General features: G+C 42.5%; 3 protein-coding genes across 20 annotated transcripts in view; all 3 read right to left on the reverse strand.

The window, feature by feature from the left end:
- The window catches only part of LOC120617018 (zinc finger protein 501-like), a 39,967-nt gene extending 29,757 nt beyond the window's left edge, over positions 1 to 10,210 (reverse strand). For all 10 annotated transcript variants that reach the window (XM_039880584.1, XM_039880580.1, XM_039880581.1 and 7 more), the window contains exon 1: positions 9,948 to 10,210. The gene's annotated coding sequence lies outside the window, so the exon portion shown is untranslated. The remainder of the gene's footprint in view (positions 1 to 9,947) is intronic.
- The window catches only part of LOC120617016 (zinc finger protein 548-like), a 23,534-nt gene continuing 7,824 nt past the window's right edge, over positions 1,952 to 17,661 (reverse strand). For 7 of the 9 annotated variants that reach the window (XM_039880566.1, XM_039880565.1, XM_039880571.1 and 4 more), the window contains one exon: positions 15,935 to 17,656. In XM_039880566.1, the coding sequence (XP_039736500.1) occupies positions 17,251 to 17,656 (406 nt within the window). In that variant the 3' untranslated portion in view covers positions 15,935 to 17,250. Of the gene's footprint in view, positions 2,061 to 15,934; positions 17,657 to 17,661 lie in introns of those variants that run through there. The other 2 variants (XM_039880567.1, XM_039880572.1) reach the window with 1 other exon arrangement.
- On the reverse strand, positions 2,071 to 9,941 carry LOC120617026 (zinc finger protein 547-like). Its single transcript, XM_039880594.1, has 3 exons — positions 9,743 to 9,941; positions 4,433 to 4,559; positions 2,071 to 2,829 (listed from the first exon to the last, which is right to left on the reverse strand). The coding sequence occupies exons 1-3, from the start codon at positions 9,812 to 9,814 to the stop codon at positions 2,105 to 2,107; spliced, it is 924 nt and encodes a 307-aa protein (XP_039736528.1). The 5' UTR covers positions 9,815 to 9,941; the 3' UTR covers positions 2,071 to 2,104.

The raw sequence follows: 17,661 nt of genomic DNA on the forward strand, positions 1-17,661 counted from the left end.
ACAGTAGCGCCCTGCCAGTTAATAGAGGAAAGATGGCTTCTGTAATAGACACTAGCAGTGGCAGATCTTCAGTAAAGGCCCAGGTAGGTCTAAAAGTACAACAGTTCACAAAAGTTTTCCACATATCTGGCACTTTAACCAGCTGCTCCAGAAGGAGAACTGACAGTCCACTTGCCAGGGTTTCAACACTGCGTGAAACCACTACTTAAAAATTAAAAAAAAAGTGTATAGCAAAATGCTGTCGTATTGGCATAAAGACATACATATAGAGAATGGAATACAAGAGAGCCCAGAAACAAACTCTTATATATGTGCTCAGATTTTTAACAAGGGTACAAAGACCATTCAATGGGAAATGAGTCTTTTCAGCAGATGGTGTTAGGAAAACAGGATAGCCACATGTAAAAGAATGAAGTTGTACCCTTTTCTTACATGATATGTATAAAAATGAACCCAAAATGGATCAAAGACCTAAAAGTATAATACTCTAAGAAGAAAACATAGGAAAAGAGATTCATGACACTGGATTTACAAAAATTTCTTGGACATGATACCAAAGGCACAGGCAACAAAGATAAAAATAAATTTGGACTATGTTGAAATTTAAAACTTCTGTGCAAAAAAAAAGGACTAACTGAACAAAGTGAAAAAACAACCCTCAGAATGGGAGAAAGTATTTGCAAATCATGTATCTGATAAGTGGTTAACACCTAGAACATATAGAGAACTCCTACATCAGCAAAAAAAGCTGATTAAAAAATGGGCAAAAGATTGAAATAGATATTTTCCCAAAGAACATATACAAACAGCCAACAAGCAGGTGAAAAGATGCTTAACATCATTACTCCTTAGGGAAATGCAAATCAAAACTACAATGAAATAACACCACATGTCCCCTAAGATAGTGTAAAAAAAAAAAAAAAAAGTGTTGGGGAGGGTGTAGGTAACTGGAACACTTAAGCACTGTTGGTGGGAATTTAAAATGGTACAGCTACTATGGAAAACAGCTCTTCAGTTACTCAAAAAAGTTAAAAATCAAATTACCATATAATCGAACGATTTTGCTGCTGGGTATATACCTAAAAAAACGAAAAGCAGGGCCTCAAAGAAATATTTGTGCAATCATGATTACAACATTATTCACAACAGCCAAAAAGATGGAAGCCATCCTAGTGTCTACTGATGGATGGATGGCTACAGAAAAACTGGCACATACATAAAATGAAGTATTATTCAGGAAGGAAGTTCTGACATGCTACAACATGGATGAACCTTGAGGAAACTGTGCTAAGTGAAATAAGCTGGTCATAAAAATAGAAAAACTTTATGATTCTTCTTATATAAGGTATCCAGAGTGGACAAATTTATAAACAGAAAGCAGAATGATGGTTGTCAGAGGATTGGGGAGGGGGGACGAGGAGCTGTTGCTTAATGGGTATAATTTCAGTTTTATAAGACAAAAAGACATCTGGATGTTTGTTTTACAAAAATGTGAATGTATTACTACTGAACCTTACCCTTAAATATGGTTAGGATTGCAAATTTTGTTACATGTATTTTAAGACACAATAAAGAAAAACCAAAACTGACTAGCAGTACTTCCCAGTGCTAAATTAGAGCAGACTTTTCTTTGAAGACTTTTCCAATTTGCAATACTCTTTGGTGTGAACTTCTTGGTGCCGAGCAAGTTGGTATTTCTTCCTAAAGCCTCTCCCACATTCGCAGCACTCATAAGGCTTCTTCCCAGTATGAATGCTCTGATGCTGGACGAGGCTAAAGGTGTACCTACAGGCTTTTCTGCATTCGCTGCACTCATAAGGCATTATTCTCTGATGAATAATGAGTGTGGAGCTGTCCATGAAGAATTTCCTACATTTGCTACATTCATGTTTTTTCTCTGATGTGAACATCTTGGTGCCGAGTGAGGTGGGAGTTTTGGCTAAAGAGTCTACTACATATACTGCACTCATAAGGTTTTTTCTCTAGTGTGGTTTCTCCAATGTCTAATGTGATGCGACTTGTACTTAAAGCGTTTCCCACATTCACTACACTCGTAAGGTCTTTCTCCAGTGTGAGTTTTCTGATGTCTCTCAAGTGTGAAGCGTTATCTAAAGAATCTTCCACATTTCCTGCACTCAGAACACCTTCCCCTAGTGTAAACTCTCTGATGAGTAATAAGCATGGAGCAGTCTTTAACGCACTTCTCACACTGGTTGCCCTCATAACGCACTGGCCTACCGTGAATTCTCTGGTGTTCAATGAGACCAGACTGTTGAGTAAAGACTCTCCCAAGGTGCTCAGAGGATCTTGCTCCAGTGTGGGTTTTCTGGTGCTCAGAGAGCATTTGTTTATGGCTAAAAGCATTTCCACATTCATCACACTTATAATCATTTTGCCCACTTTTAACTGTCTGACTGCTCTCAGTGTTGTGTGGCTTCCCACCACTGTGAAGGGCTTGCTGCTGGAGGAGGCCTGAGCTAGCTGGAAAGTCCTTCCCACCTTCCCTGCATGTCAAAGTCCTCTCTGCCATGTGACCACTGCAGTTCCTTGTGAAAGAAGGCCTTGTCTCAATCCATCCAGAGAGTTTCTTTCTACTCTGCTCCTTATTGTACTGGGAGAGATCTGTTATACATGTGTACACCTCTTGCTGAGGGTGTGTTCCATTGCACTTGGCCAAGCGCAAAATGCCTTTCAAAAGGGAGCTACACATCTCACAGGGCTGGGCCTTCTGGGTGGACGGGTCTGGCTTTGGAGTTCTGACCTGTAACTCTTCCACAGAATCACCTTGCTCAGAAGGTGCCTCCTCACCCTGGGCTCTGTGCCAACAACTTGTAAGCAGAGACACGCCAGTGAATGCATGTTGACTTTGGTGAGACAGGGCAGCCCCATCACAAATGAGTGTTAGACACAGCATGAATGAGTCCACGGGGCTGCTAAGAGGCAAGGGGGCCGAGAGCCAGTGAGAGAAAGGCCTGCTGTGCAGAGTTGGGCCTGGGAAGCTCATGGTGGGAGAGCCCTGATGATGAGGAAGGCCCCAAGGACGGGGTTATGTCTTAGTCCGCTCAGGCTGCTATAACAAAATACCACAGACTGGGTGGTATTTTGACAACAAAAATAATCTTATAAGCAACAGAAATTTATCTTTCACAGTTCCAGAGCCTGGAATTCTGAGATTAAGGAGCCAGCATGATTGGGTGAGGGCCCTCTTCAGGGTCACAGACTTCTCGTTGGTTCCTCACATAGCAGAAGGAGCTAGGGAGCTCAGTGGGGTCTCTTTTCTAAGGTCATTAATCTCAATCATCAGGGCTCTGCCCTCTTGATGTAATTACTTACCAAGGCCCCATCCGCTAATATCATCACTCTGGGCATGAGGTTTACAACATATGAATTTGGGGAGACATAAACATTCAGACCACAGCAGGTACTATGCAGGAAGGAGAGGCAGGGCCTCTAACTCTCTCCTCTGTAAGTGGCTTTCAACAAGGTCATGGCTGCTGGTGACTGTGTAGTAGTTGTGTCCAGACACAGAAATGTCTGTGACACAGTAGTTGGTATTCAAGGGCTATTTAAAGATATGCGCAGATGTCAAAACACCTTAAGTGTAGGTCAAATGTCAAGGGTACTGCAAAGGCAGTAGTGGAAGGGAACAGGTGAGAGTCTTGGTCAGAAGTCAGAATCAAAATATCAATGGGAAAGAAAACGTAGAAATGAGTGGCGTTTGGCCCTGGCATCATAAAAGTGTAAACACAGGACAGATATCAGGATAACTAAAACCCACTTCTGACAGGTCACCATTTCCTAGCTCGTGTGTACCAAGGACATATTCTTTTGAGCTGCTCTTGACACTGCAGAAGTAATGCCCACCCTGTCAGGCACCCAGGGCTGCCCTTATTGCTCAAACTGAGTAACTATCTGAACCTGGAAGAGGCCAGTCCAGAGGGAAAGACAGGAAAGGCGGTGGACAAAACATACCCAGAGTGACCCACCCCATGACGGTCAACATTCTAGTTACAAGAACATCAGACGGGGAGCCTTTAAAAATACAACCCAGTAGTCCTCACAAGTAGTAAGCATGTTCATGGCTGAAATTCCTGGCACAGGCAGACCTCAAAGTATGTTGGTAAGTGGTAATATCTAGGCTGAGTGAGCCGACCAGGGACAAGCTGAGTGAGAGGGGTCTCCTAGACAGACTTCAAGATTTCTGACTCCTGAGCCCTGTCTGTGGATACTCAGAGCAGCTGGGATGGGGCCTCATGAGGACAGCAAGTACAAGGCACACAGGCCAGCCCTGGTGCCAACAACACATACACCAGGAAAGCAGGAGAGGGCGTAGTGCCCACAGTCTGGCTGTGGGGAGGACAGAGCTGCCCGTAGGGAAAAAGGGAAGAACAGTACCCAGCCCAGGACCCTGGGGTAGGTATGAGGGCCTTACCTACAGAGGACAGAAGTGCAACGTTCTCCATCATCACATCATGGTACAGGAGTCTCTGAGCTTCATCAAGGAGGCCCCACTCCTCCTGAGAGAAATGGATGGCCACGTCCTCAAAGATCACATGGCCCTAAAAAATGAGGACAGTTTAGTCTATGAGCAACTTTTTGTTCTGTGTTGCCTTCAATCCTGTATTTATTTATTTGCTATCTATTAATTACAGGGGCCAAACTGACAGTCAAGTTTGTTTATATCTCCCCTGGCATCCAGAGCCCACTGTCTCAACCACTTCCTTAACTAACTCTCACACACCAAGTCAGTTATTTCTCTGCCCAGGGCCCATGTACTTATGAATGGAAAGCCATCAAGCCATCAAGGGACAGCCATCAAGCCAGAAGACCTGCCAGAATTGTTCAGATTAGTCAGTCCTAAACTATTTACCTTACTCTCCTCATCTTTACTGAGGAAACCCCAATAAAGGCTCTGGCCTAGGTATCCCCTTGCTGCTGCTTCTGCCTCTGATCAAATCTGATGCTTCCTAACGTGGCCCTGTGTGGTGTGGGTTCACTGAACACGGGAAATTTAAGGAAAAAAAAGTTTTTCAAAGATATCAATCTCTCCATGTTGTCACTTACTGATGTGTGTAAATTTAAAACCCTGTGGGTACAATCACTCATACACTTCTCTCTCCACAATCTTCAGTCCTCCCAGCATACATCTCCCCCTGCTCACTCTCCCCCGACTTCCCAGTGTGGAAGTTACCAGGTGCTGGTGGCCCCAGTGCCTGCTCTCTCTACAGTACCACTGATCACTGTGTCCAGTACACAGTAAAAACAGATTGGGAACAGAAAAGCACTACCCAGGATCTGGCCTGGTATGTGGGGCCTCACCCTTCTCCTGTCAGCCAATTTCTCCGAGATCTCCCAGATCTTGCCTCCCAGACAACCAAACTCAGTCTCTTCATTTTACCTTAAGTGCCCAGTGCCTGGGCCCCGCACCAACTATTCACACGCCTCCTCACATGCACATCATTCTGAAATGCCCTCCCTCAAGGCTCTGACCCTTCACAGTGACAACTCCCCAAAACCCCCAGCTCACAACCATAGGCATTTCTTTGGCATTCCAACATGCCACTCTGCATGCGGAATCCAGGCAGGGCACAGCAAATTGCAACCAGCATCTTAATCCACCTGGTCTCGCCCTAGAACACCAAAGTCCCCCAGCTCCGGGGCGCACTAAGCTCTCATTTGAAGATCTCCCCATCTAACCCAGTTTCTGGCTTTAACCCACCACAAAAACCTATGTGAGGATCTCAGGGTACCTGGCCCTCTCACGCTTCTGCACTGCAAACACTATCTCATGAGCAGTCTTGACCTTCTCTCTCCACCTCACTGTCATTCAAAGCCCCAGCCTAGCAAGACTTCTAGCTTGGAAGCAGAGACATGCCAGTGAATGCATGTTGACTTTGGTGAGACAGGGCAGCCCCATCACAAATGAGTGTTTTGCCCTTAACTAATCTACCAGCCTGAATAAGACAATCCAGGCAAGGGTCACCACAAAATCTTGCTGAGGCCATAGAAGGGTAACAAGCCCTGCTCCGACCTGACATCTAACCTTCCTGAAGAAACCTCAGAATCTGTCTCATGCCCACTGTCCCCTAAGAAGGCTTGCTGACCCTGCACCTTTCCATTCATAAGTACACACACCCACAGCCAGTTCCTTATCTATGTTTGTGGTGCTCATCACCACCTTTGGGGTGCCCAGTTGAGACACCGATTTGGCTCCTTCATTCCCCTAATTGTCCCTAATGCACTACCACAACATAAAGATGCCCCTTCTGAAATCTCCCACAGCTTCACCAGGGCCCACACAGCCTCTATTGTGGCTGTCTCCAATCTGAATGCCTTCACTGAACTTCAGGCCTCTGGGTCCAACTGCTCCCTGGACACATCCACTCAGAGCCTCTGGAATATTTGTGATGTGGCCAAAACCTGATTCTTCATATTCACTCTAAAAATTCCTTCTACGGCTGACTTCCCACATCATAACTGATGGGATGTCCATTCTGCTAAACAAGGCCAAAACCTGGTGTTTAGCCATCCCTGACTCCCTACTTCATCTCACTCTCCACATCAGATAGGTGGACAGTTCTGTGCAAAACACTGCCAGAAGCCAATCACTCCTCTACCTCCACAGCCACCACTGTTGTCCAGCCAACACTAGCAGTCACCCGCATTGGGGCAGTAACTTCCTCATAAGTCACCCTAACTTTATCTTCACTGCTATCATCTATTGTCCACTCCGTAACCAGAGAGTGTCTGCAAAAACTTGGGTCAGATAATCTCCCTCCTCTGCTCCAAACCTTCCCTAGCTCCCGCCGTCCTCAGATTAGAGGCCGAGAACCAAAGGCTATCATTCTGGGCCTGGTCCCTGCATGCCCTGACCTCCTGCCACCCCTCTCCCTATCCCATCAGATGTAACAGCAATGTGCAATTTCCTAAACATTCCAGATAAGTCTCACCTGCTAGCATTTGAACATTCTGGATCCTGCACCCTGAATGCATGTCACATCTTACCCCAATGGCTGTCTGAAATGAAACTGACCCATTTAACTCAAGACCCTGAGCTTGGGGGAACCACAGGATTTTCAGACCCAAGAGAGGAAGAAAGAAGGATGGTTGGAGTCTCAGAACACCATTATACCCTATATTGGGGTACCTAAACCATCGAGGTGATAACTAGAGTGGGTGGGAGCCTGGGACATCCTCTACTTAACCATGCAGAGTCCATAAGCATTTCTGCCACCATCATGTGACCCTGTGAGAAGAGGGAGGCCATAAGAGATGGGTAACCATTTCAAACGGAGCCGGACCACTACCCTGCCTTGCTCTAACATAGAGGAAAGCAATCTCAGCCTGGTCTAAGCTCAGCTCCTCAGACCTCCGTGCTCCCTTACCAGCTGGGAGATCCTGAAGAAGGACCGAATCTCTAGGAGCCCTCATGCCCTTATCTGTAAAATGGGCATTAGAATCACTCACAGGGTGGACAGTGGTATCAAACTTAAGTAGAATGCACTATATATCAGCTTTTATTGTCCACACGATCAATGGTTTTGTGTGTTTTCAGTATAAATGAAGTGGTAGGGTTTTGAAAATTTGAGCATGTATTTTTCTCACTTTTTAAGGTTTTCAGAGGATGTGAAACGAAACTTTATGTTGTAAGCAAATACTTAAAACTATATTAACATTCAGACCAATTATTAAGTGTTCAAATAAATTTAATTCAATGTGTTCATTTCTAATTGCCTATCTGTGTGTAGAGGGATGTTGGTTCATTAGTGTTTAAATCAATAACTGTTTCACATAATCTTAAGTTAACGAGTTGCAGGGAGGCACAGTGCAGGCAGGTCAGCTACTAGCCCTTTCAGCAACCAGGCCTGCCTGTAACATAATCCTCTAAAGGGAGTGTGCAGGAAGCCCTGACTGGACAGTAGAGCATCCCTCTTGCTCTCTCTGAGGGCTGGAGGAGGTAAGAGAGCAGTGGCCTGCTCTAGGACCTAGCTACTCCACCAACCCACCTGACCTTTGTCTTGTTCCACAGGGAGTGGTCTTGAGGGTCTGTTTAGCCTACACTGGGGAGAATCTACACTAACTCACAACTCAGCCTCCACCTAGGTCAGTTCCTTACCCCATCTGGACTTCCCTTCCTACAAATTCATCCTATGCCAGGAATGCTCCTTTGAAGAGGGATGCACACCCACCTGTGCCCTGCCCTCCAGTCTGAGGCATTCCCTACTTCACCACAGAAACCATCTAAAATAATAAACTTAAGACTCTCCTTCAATCTGACACCCAGGCTATGGCCTGGTCCAGCCCAACACCCTCTATCCTTTTGAAAGCTCCAAACCAGCCACCTTCCCGGGCCTCCAGACCTTTATGTCCAGCTACCTATGTGATATCTCCATCTCCTGATATCTCCATCTCGAAACATCTCAGAATCATCATGTCCAAATACAATGCATGATCTCCCTGAACCCTGTTCACTGCACTAACTTCCTCATCTCCATTTTTTAAATATTTAGGTAAAAAACTTGGGATGGTCGTTCACTCCCTACTTTTGCTCACAAGCACATGATGCGGCAAGAAATCTTGCTGACTCTATCTTTATGATCTATACAAACTCTTGTCACATCTCTCCTCTATTGCCACTCTGGTTCCGCCCCTCCCATAATTCTCCTGGAGTCCACTGTCGTGTCCTACAGTCTCCCTGCCTTCATTTCCCAATCCCTGTTTTAACAACTTTAAACTTCAACTCTGGATATGCCTCTGTATTAGGTTCCAAGACCTAGTTCCAACGTGTGGGGGCGGGGGGCGGCAAGGGGTAGGGAGTGGATTGCCAAACACCAACCAATTCTTGGATCGCCAGCAAGGTGTCAAAAGAATTCAACTCAGTTCTGACGGTATGTACCCAAATATAGCATCAGATACCACAGGTTAAGGTTCAGTCTACAAGTCTGCCCCCAACTCTTCGGATGCCAGTCCCAAATCCTGGTTGTTACAGTATTTCTGACCCACTGGCTGTAAAGCAGAGGTTCCCAAGACCACCTCCTCAGGTTCAGTTAATTTGCCAGAAATACTCACAGGACTCAGAGAAACACGTCACTTACTAAATTACCAGTTTATTATAAAAGTATATAACCTAGGATGGAAGAGATGCATAGGCCAAGATATGTGGGAAAGGGCTTCTAGCTTCCATGCCCTCTCTCCATTCACCACTCTCTCCAAATCTCCATGTGTTCACCAACCTGGAAGCTCTCTGAACCCCATCCTTTTGGGTTTTTATGGAGGATACACTACATTGGCATGATCAATTAAATCATTTAACTAACCTTCAGCTGCACTCCCCTCTAGGGAGGTTCAGGGAGTGGGATTGAAGTTCCAACCTTCAATTCACAATGTCCGGTCTCCTGACAACTAACTTCCATCCTTAGGTGCTTATATAAAGTCACCTCATTCACAAAACAAAAGACACTTTATTACTCTCAACATTTGGGAAATCCCAAGAGTTTGAGAGCTGTAAGCCAGGAACTGTGAGGAAAACCAAATATACATATGAGAAATACATTTTTTCATCCAAATAACTAAATATATACTTACTATAAATCACAACATCACAGCCACTCTCTTCCTTCACAACCTTCCATGGCTACCAACTGCTCAGACTGTCATTCCAGGAGACACTCCTCGCCCCCACACCCCTCTTCGCTGGAGACACAGACCCCAGGTTCCCCCAGTACTGCCGACTCAGTAGTACCTGCAGCCTATGCACAGGTCGTCCGAGGGAACTTTCCCACCTCATCACACCGCGGACACCGGGGACCCACATGACACGCCCTCCGGTCTGGACACCGGGGCCTGACTGCAGGGAACCGAGGGGGTGCCCCTTATCCGGGCTCCGCGCTCGGAGGTGGTAGCCGGGCCGGGTGAGACAGGGGGGTAGAGGTGGGCGCCGCACCCACCTCAGTCGGGCTCAGCCGCGCGGCCGCCACCAACGAACGACCTGTGGGACTAATGGGGTCGAAGCCGGGCGACGGGGAGGCAACAGGGCACTGCTGTCACTAACAGGCTCGGTCGGGCCAGAGAGCCGCCTCCAGAGAGGCGGGAATGACGCCTCTCCTCCTGCTTTGTTTCCTTGGTCCCACTCCAGAGCTTCGCTGCCCTAAGAAACAGAGAAGAACCCCAAGAAAAGCCGAAAAGCCACAACCAAAGGGTCGCCGCCGGAAGTACTGCCCCCACGTGCGTAAAGGCACGTAAACGTCCCTATGCTAAGTCCTCATTGGCTTAGCTCGCCGTCATCACTTGCCGCAGAAGCTTCTGGGAAATGTAATTTCTCCGCTAATACTCTGGCTGCAACGGTTCTGTCAAAGTTTCGGGATAAAGGCCAAGGGGTGATTTGAGGGGCGCTGGGAAATGGAGTTCCCGGGCTCCAAGGACACAGCGCGGCTTCGTGGATCTTAAAAGAGACAAGTGTCAGAAGTAGAGATCTGTTATTACAGACGCTGTGATACGGGAAATTCCCAAAGGCTGCACTACCGAAGGGACACGCTATACTATAATGTCACTCGGCGTCCACTCATAGCTGTCAGCTGTCTTGTTGCTTGTCACATATACAGAAGACTTAAGTTTTGAAGGCTATTTTATGACCTCCAATAAGCTTCGTCCGAGACAAGAAAGAAAAGACCGCAGACAAGATGGGGAGTTGGAAGAGGGAGGTCTTTCCTGCCTGCGTAATCAGTGATTGTGTTCCAACCAAGAAAACATATTTGTTGAGATCATTTTTTCCCTTTTTCTTCATTGAGAGGTTATTACTCCATATCCGAGATATTTTCCATTTCCTTTGAACAATTGAAAGAGCAAAGACATCACATGCCCTCTCCTGCCAAAATAGTGCGTGCCCTCCTAATTATCGAAGCCGGTGTGCAAAGGGGGCGTCTTTAACCTGAGATAAAGGTTTGGGATTCCAGGATCGTATCTCCTTGATGGGAACTGATTTAGCATTTCAGCTGAAATGGCAGCAACAGTGAATACACAGGGAGTTAAAATGACCTCTGAAAAATACTTGTGAAATGGAGGTCATAGAAAGCTATTAATGATCATTAGTTATTCAACGAAATTGATCTCAGTGAAGTTTGAGTGGGAGTAGTGAAGTCTGCAAAGTCAGAGAGTGAACCTGATCTGTGGCTGTCCTAGAACCTTGGCCACATTCAGAGTGTACTTCCAAAATGTGATCCTTTTTCATACTTGAGAACATTATGCCTAACAACTTGGAGGGATAGGTAGAGACATTTTGAAAAATTTGCTGGAAATGTAAAAATGAATAGGGAAGCTGTGCTGTCGTCTTTTTACCGCTTTCACAAATGTCCAATAAGCACCTACTGGGTTTCAGGCACAATGGTGGGTTCATGAGACACATCTGAGTTGGGTGCCCCACTGTTCTGTGTATACAGGATATGCCCTGAATCTAATAATTTTGTACTGGGTCCTGTATTGACTTTGTCAGGAAGCCTTATATATCTTGTAACCAGCTTCCTCAATGCTTTACAAAAAGTCGACAGAACTATTTTTCTCCCACTGTAACTGGTGATTAAACCACTTAATGGTTATACTAGCTAAAAACCATACACCCGCAAATAAAAATCTGGGTAATGCCTTATGGTCTCGCCTGCAGGTTTGCCTGAAGGAAGACCAAAAGAGAGGATTAAGAATTAAAGCACTTCTTTTTCATTTTCGGGAAAGGAAAAAAATGTCTTTTATCAACATCTAAAGTCATGAACAAGAAACTACTATTTATTAGAGATAACTTTGGATGAATGACTATATACACTCTGAGAGTCAGCCCATCAACAATAGCATTACCTCAGTAATTAACCTTCCGAAAGGTAGGGAATCATGGCTAGTATCAAGCTTCTAAGATTCAGCCAATCAGTGATTAGGCCCATGAGGTGTGACCACACTGACAGTAGTGACCACACTAATGCACCTATAAGTTTATCAAACCTTAAACACTTACTGCTCCTGAAAGGTCACTGAGTCTGAGCGCCCGACTGCCCAAACACTTGTTACAGCAGCCTGAGCTTGGTTTGAAGAAACAGACTTACAACTAGAGCCCTCCTGTGCAGGACAATAAGAATTTCACTTTATTTTGCCTTAGATACCAAGTTCAAATTACTGTAATTTACTAACTTTGCAACCCTTTCAACGGTTCAGCCTCTGGGTACAGTTAGTTATGAGTTCAAACATGTGAATGACAAGGAAACAACGCAGACATAAGACTAAAATAAAATATTTTCAATTCTTGTGAAATTTTATATTATCTATTATTTCTGTATATTGAATAGAAAATGCCAAAATGCAGGAGTATATTTTGTGATAAATTTTCTGAAGAATGGGCATTTATTAAATGAGAAAAAATTCTTTTAAACATCTTTGTATGGGATGCATTTGTTCATTCAATATTGGAAATCATGGGCAGTCAAAAATAAATCAGCAGTTAAGTATGTAAAGTGTAAGATTTCACCTAGCAGCAAACAAAATGATAAAAGATTTTTTACTCAGAGGAATTCAGATGAAAATTTTTTAAAAACCAAAGGAGAAGTTGTAATGGCCTTCTACTACACTGTGTATCATCATTAGATTGCCACTTGCAACACTACTCTGGAGCCTATGTCTCAATAAGGAATGTTCGATGGACAAAGGAATGAAATAAGTTTGATGGGACTACCCTAGAAGCTATGAAATAAAGTAAATGGAATATAGGCACTGACTACAATGAATTTTATTTAAAAAAAAAAATACTGCAAAACAAGGAACTATTAAGGAGAGGCGAACTGCCAGAGAAGTGTAATTTTAAAAAGATACGAAACTTAGTTATAATTTCTTTCAGATGCACAACGAATAATTTTTGTGTGTCCCATGCAATATTTTTCTCTTTTCTCAGCTTGCATGTGCATAGGGAATTAGAAATAATTCAAATTTTACTGGGTTAGACATTATTTACTAAATCTGGCAAGTCTACTTTTCCACATTATTATACCTTATCACCCGCTCAGATAATTTCTGCTACTCATCCCCTCAATGGTAAGTTTTGCTGGCTGGGAGGCCTTTGTTCTTAAGGAAGAAAGCCCCCATCAGAAGAAGAATATTATTAAACCTTATTTGGGACATAAGGTAGCTACTTGGACCTCTTGGGCCCCTCTTGCCACTTCGGCAAAAGGGAAATATTCTACTGCCTTGGGTAGTTATGATTACTCTTTATTACAAAGAGGAAGTTGAGTTGCTGCTCTCAATGGGAAACCTGGAGCACTGTTTCTGGAACCTGGGGAATTGTGAGAAATGTTAGTAAGTCCATGTCCAAAAATAAACCTGTAGCAATACAATGAAGGCAGGACTCCTTGGAGAGTCAGACTGTTCTGGTTTTGAATTTTTGGTTTGCCTGCCAGACTAAACAAGCCAAACCCAAACAAAAAACCTCTGTCAATCTGAAGGTCTCCCAGAGGCAAAGGAGTAGAATGGGTAATGAAAAATTAGTGGAAGTTAATTAATGTTCAATATGTGACTGTTAAGAAAACAAGAAATCTTTAAGGATATTTTCCTTCTTGTTTAGGTGTGAGAGTTGGCTACACACATAGACAATGGCCACACCAAGTATTAACTAGAACTCTAACCCATAATCCAGGCCAACCCATCCAAATGGCCAACCAGGTATCCACAGTAACTAGTCCAGGAAGCCGGATTACTATCTCTGGTAACCAGACCAGGAAGTCAAACAATAACATATGTAATAATTGACACAAAACGTCCAGGACTTGATTAATAATCCACAGCTTCCCAAATTTTGCCCACACTTCCAATTTAAGACCAATCACATAGGATTCACGCTTCCACCTAGCCCCACTAAAGCTTCCCCATGGGAACAGCCTCCAGTCAAGGCACACTGGATAACTTGTCTTTTATCCATCATAAAGCTTTTCCACTTCCCTTCTCATGCTGGAGTTTCTCCCAGTACAGGTAATGGTGCCTGATTCTCTTGCTATAGTAAGCTCTGAAGAAATAGGCTTTGCTCATTCTCATTTGAGTATTCACTTATTTCCACAGTTATCTATATTTGAAATCCAATTATGCTACTATTGATCCTGTTTCTCATTATAAATGTTCAGTGGAGAAAAGAACAATATGTCGAATGTGACCACTATGGAAGCTATGATACAATGTATCATACTTATTAGAGGTCTCACTGAGATAAGTTCTCCAATGTTCCTCATTTGTGGACTCCAGATTTCGTCCAGGTGTGTTACCCTCAGTGGTCCCTTGTACCTTTCTGCTCACGGTCTGTCAAGACATGGTAAGTCATCTCCAGGTCTGAATGCTGCTCTACTTACCAATGCAAAGTTCCTTGACTATTTAGTCTCAGTTTGGTCTCAATTATTTGTTTGCTTGTTTGTTTCGGCCTCCCATTATCCCTCATGAATATAGATATAAAATACATTTTAAAAATAAGAGAATTGGATGGAGCAACATATGTAAAGGATTATGCTTCGTGACCAGTGGGATTTGTCCCAAGAATGTAAGGTTGGTTTAACATGTGAAAGTCAATGAATGGAGTAAAAGAAGAAACAAACAAAAAAGACCACCACAAGATCATTTCAATAGGTGCAAAAAGTTGGAACAGAACCTCGTTCTTTATCTTAGTGGAAAAGTTTCAAGTTTCTCAGAATTAAGTAGGTTAGCTGTAGGATTTTTGGAGATATTATCAAGTTGAGGAAGTTCCCTTCATTCCTAGTTTACTGCAAGCTTTTATAATGAATGGGTGTTAGGTTTTGTTAGATGCTTTTCCTGCATCTATTGATATGACCATGTGATATTTCTTCCTTAGTCTGTTGGATTACATTATGATATATTACATTAACTGATTTTCCAATATTGAATGAGGCATGCATACCTGGCATAAATCCCACTTGGTCATGCTGTATAATTATTTTTATACATTGTTGCACTAAATAAGCTAATATTTTGTTGTTTTTATATCTATGATCAGGAGAAATATTGGTCTGTGGTTTTCTTATAATGTCTATCTGGTGTTTTGTCTAAATATAATGCTGGCCTCATAGAATAAGTTGGGAAGGATTCCCTCTGATTATATCTTCTGAAAGAAATTGTAGAGAATTTACCCTTTTATCATTATGAAACGCACCCCTAGATCCCTGACAACTTTCCTCAGTCTGAAATCTGCCCTCCTTAAACTTAATATAGCCACTCCTGCTTCTTTGGATTAGTATTATCATGGTATATTTTTCTCCATCCATTGTATTTAAACCACTTCCTTGGGGTTTTTTTATATACATATAAAAAACATATAGTTTGTTCTTGTGTTTTGATTGATGCATTTAGACATTCGAAGTGATAATTGATATAGTTGGATTAATATTACCATATTAGTTACTGTTTTCTATTTGTTGCCCTTGTAGCTTGTTCCTATTTTTGTCTTCCATCTTTTTGCTGCCTTTTGTAATTTTAATGAAGCATTTTATAATTGTTTTCTCTCCTTTCTTATGTTACACTTCTTTATTTTTCTTTTATTTTTAGTGGTTGCCTTAGAGTTTACAGTATACATTTACAGCTAATCCAAATCCACTTTCAAATACACCTTAATATAACAAGATAATCTTCCTAATTTCTGTCTCATCCCTTGTATCATTGTTGTTATTCATTTCACTTATATATATTCACACACATACTTGAATACATTGTTGCTACTATTTTTTGGACAAACTGCCATCTGTTAGATTAATTAAGGATAGAAAAAGTAAGTTTTTATTTTACCTTTATTTATTCCTCTCCAATGCTCTTCCTTTGTAGATCTAAGTACCTAACCCATATAATTTCCTTCACTCTAAAGAATTTAACAGCTTAGACACTACTAGAAAAAAGAAGTCAAGCATAAACATGCTTCTGTGATAGCTTGTGTACTAGGCAGATGACTCAAAACTTTTTATTGATAAAAATTTCCTATGAAAATGAACTTAAATTTGTTACTTAGTTTAAATTTCACTTTACCACTAGAAACAACTTTTTCTCAGAGTGATTGTCAGAAAGTAAAAAGCACTTTTCTTAATTATACATAATGCCACTCTAATACATAGAACAGAACTTTGCTTATTCTCATTCGATGTCATGCTATGCACACACAACATGGATCATATACATATGTTTAGTGAAAACAGCCATACAAGAGTAACTGTAGGACCTCTTTTATATAAAATTCTGGAAATGCAAACTATAGTGTCTACCTGAGGATGGCAATTCATTTAGTGCTGTGAGAGAGAGGATACAAAGGGGCCAATGAAAACTATAGAGTAATGGGTATGTTCAATCTTATGACTTTGGTGATGGTCCCATTGTACACACATATGAAAATATACTTTACGCTTTTAATAAATGCAGCTTAATGTATGTCAATACCAAGCACCTAGCTAGCCCAGTTGGTAGGGCATGGGACTCTTAATGTATGTCAATACCTCAATAAAGCTGTTAAATAAAGATTTCATATAAAATCTAGATTTCTTCTTCTCCTAAAAATATAACATCTGGCAAAGCTGTACTGACTCTATCAGCACCATTTCCCATGTCTTTAGGTGGCTCAACTCTGATTCCTTCTCAAAACAGAAGGAAATGCTGACAAATGCTTCAACATGAGGAAACTATACAAAGCAAAACAAGCCAGTCATTAAAAAGAGAAATACTGTATGATTCCATTCATATCAAGTATCCAGAGTTGTCAAACTTGAAGAGACACAAAGTAAAATGTGGTTGCCAGGTGAAGTAGGGTGGGGGAGGTAGGAGGATTTGTTTAATGAGTATAGAGTGTATTTTGCAAGATTAAAAAAATACTAGAGATCAGTTGCACAAATATGTGAATTTTTAACATTACTAAACTGTACAATTAAAATGGTAGAGGGTAGACTTTGTTAGATGTATTTTTCTCACAATTAAAAATGTAAAATAAAAAAACTACATTACAGTAGCTCCCAGGGGTAAATTAGAGCAGAATTTGGCTGAATTATTTCCTCATTTGCAGTACTCTCTCTGGTGTGAACTTTCTGGTGCCAGAATGTGGTGGGAGTTTTGGCCGAACACATGCCCATATTCATTGCAATCATCAGGTCTTTCTCCATTGTGAAATCCCTGATGCGTGATGGGGATAGAGTTGCACCTAAAGATTTTCCCACATTCACTGTACTCAGAAGGCCCTACTCCAATGTGAAGTCAGAAGGCAATTCTCCAGTGTAATGAGTTTAGAGTGTTACCTAAAGGATTTACCATATTCTCTGTACTCATAAGGTCTTTGCCAGTGTGAATTCTGTTTAAAGAAGTTGGAGTTGTATCTAAAGAACTTCCCTCATTCGTGGTACTCATGGACCTGTCCTGATTGTGGATTTTCTGGTGATGAGCGAGGTGAGACTTTCTAATGAAGGCCTTCTGACATTTGCTGCACTCGTAAGGCCTTTCTCCAGTGTGGATTTTCTGATGCTCAACAAGTATATGTTTGTGGCTAAAGGCTTTCCCACATTCATGGCACTCGTAAGGCCTCTCTCCAGTGTGATTTCTCCAATGTTTAATGAGATTGGAGTTATACCGGAAGAATTTCCCACATTCACTGCACTCATATGGCCTTTC

Source organism: Pteropus medius, unplaced genomic scaffold (genome assembly GCF_902729225.1).
Source record: "Pteropus medius unplaced genomic scaffold, Ma_sr-lr_union100, whole genome shotgun sequence".
Taxonomy (NCBI): domain Eukaryota; kingdom Metazoa; phylum Chordata; class Mammalia; order Chiroptera; family Pteropodidae; genus Pteropus; species Pteropus medius.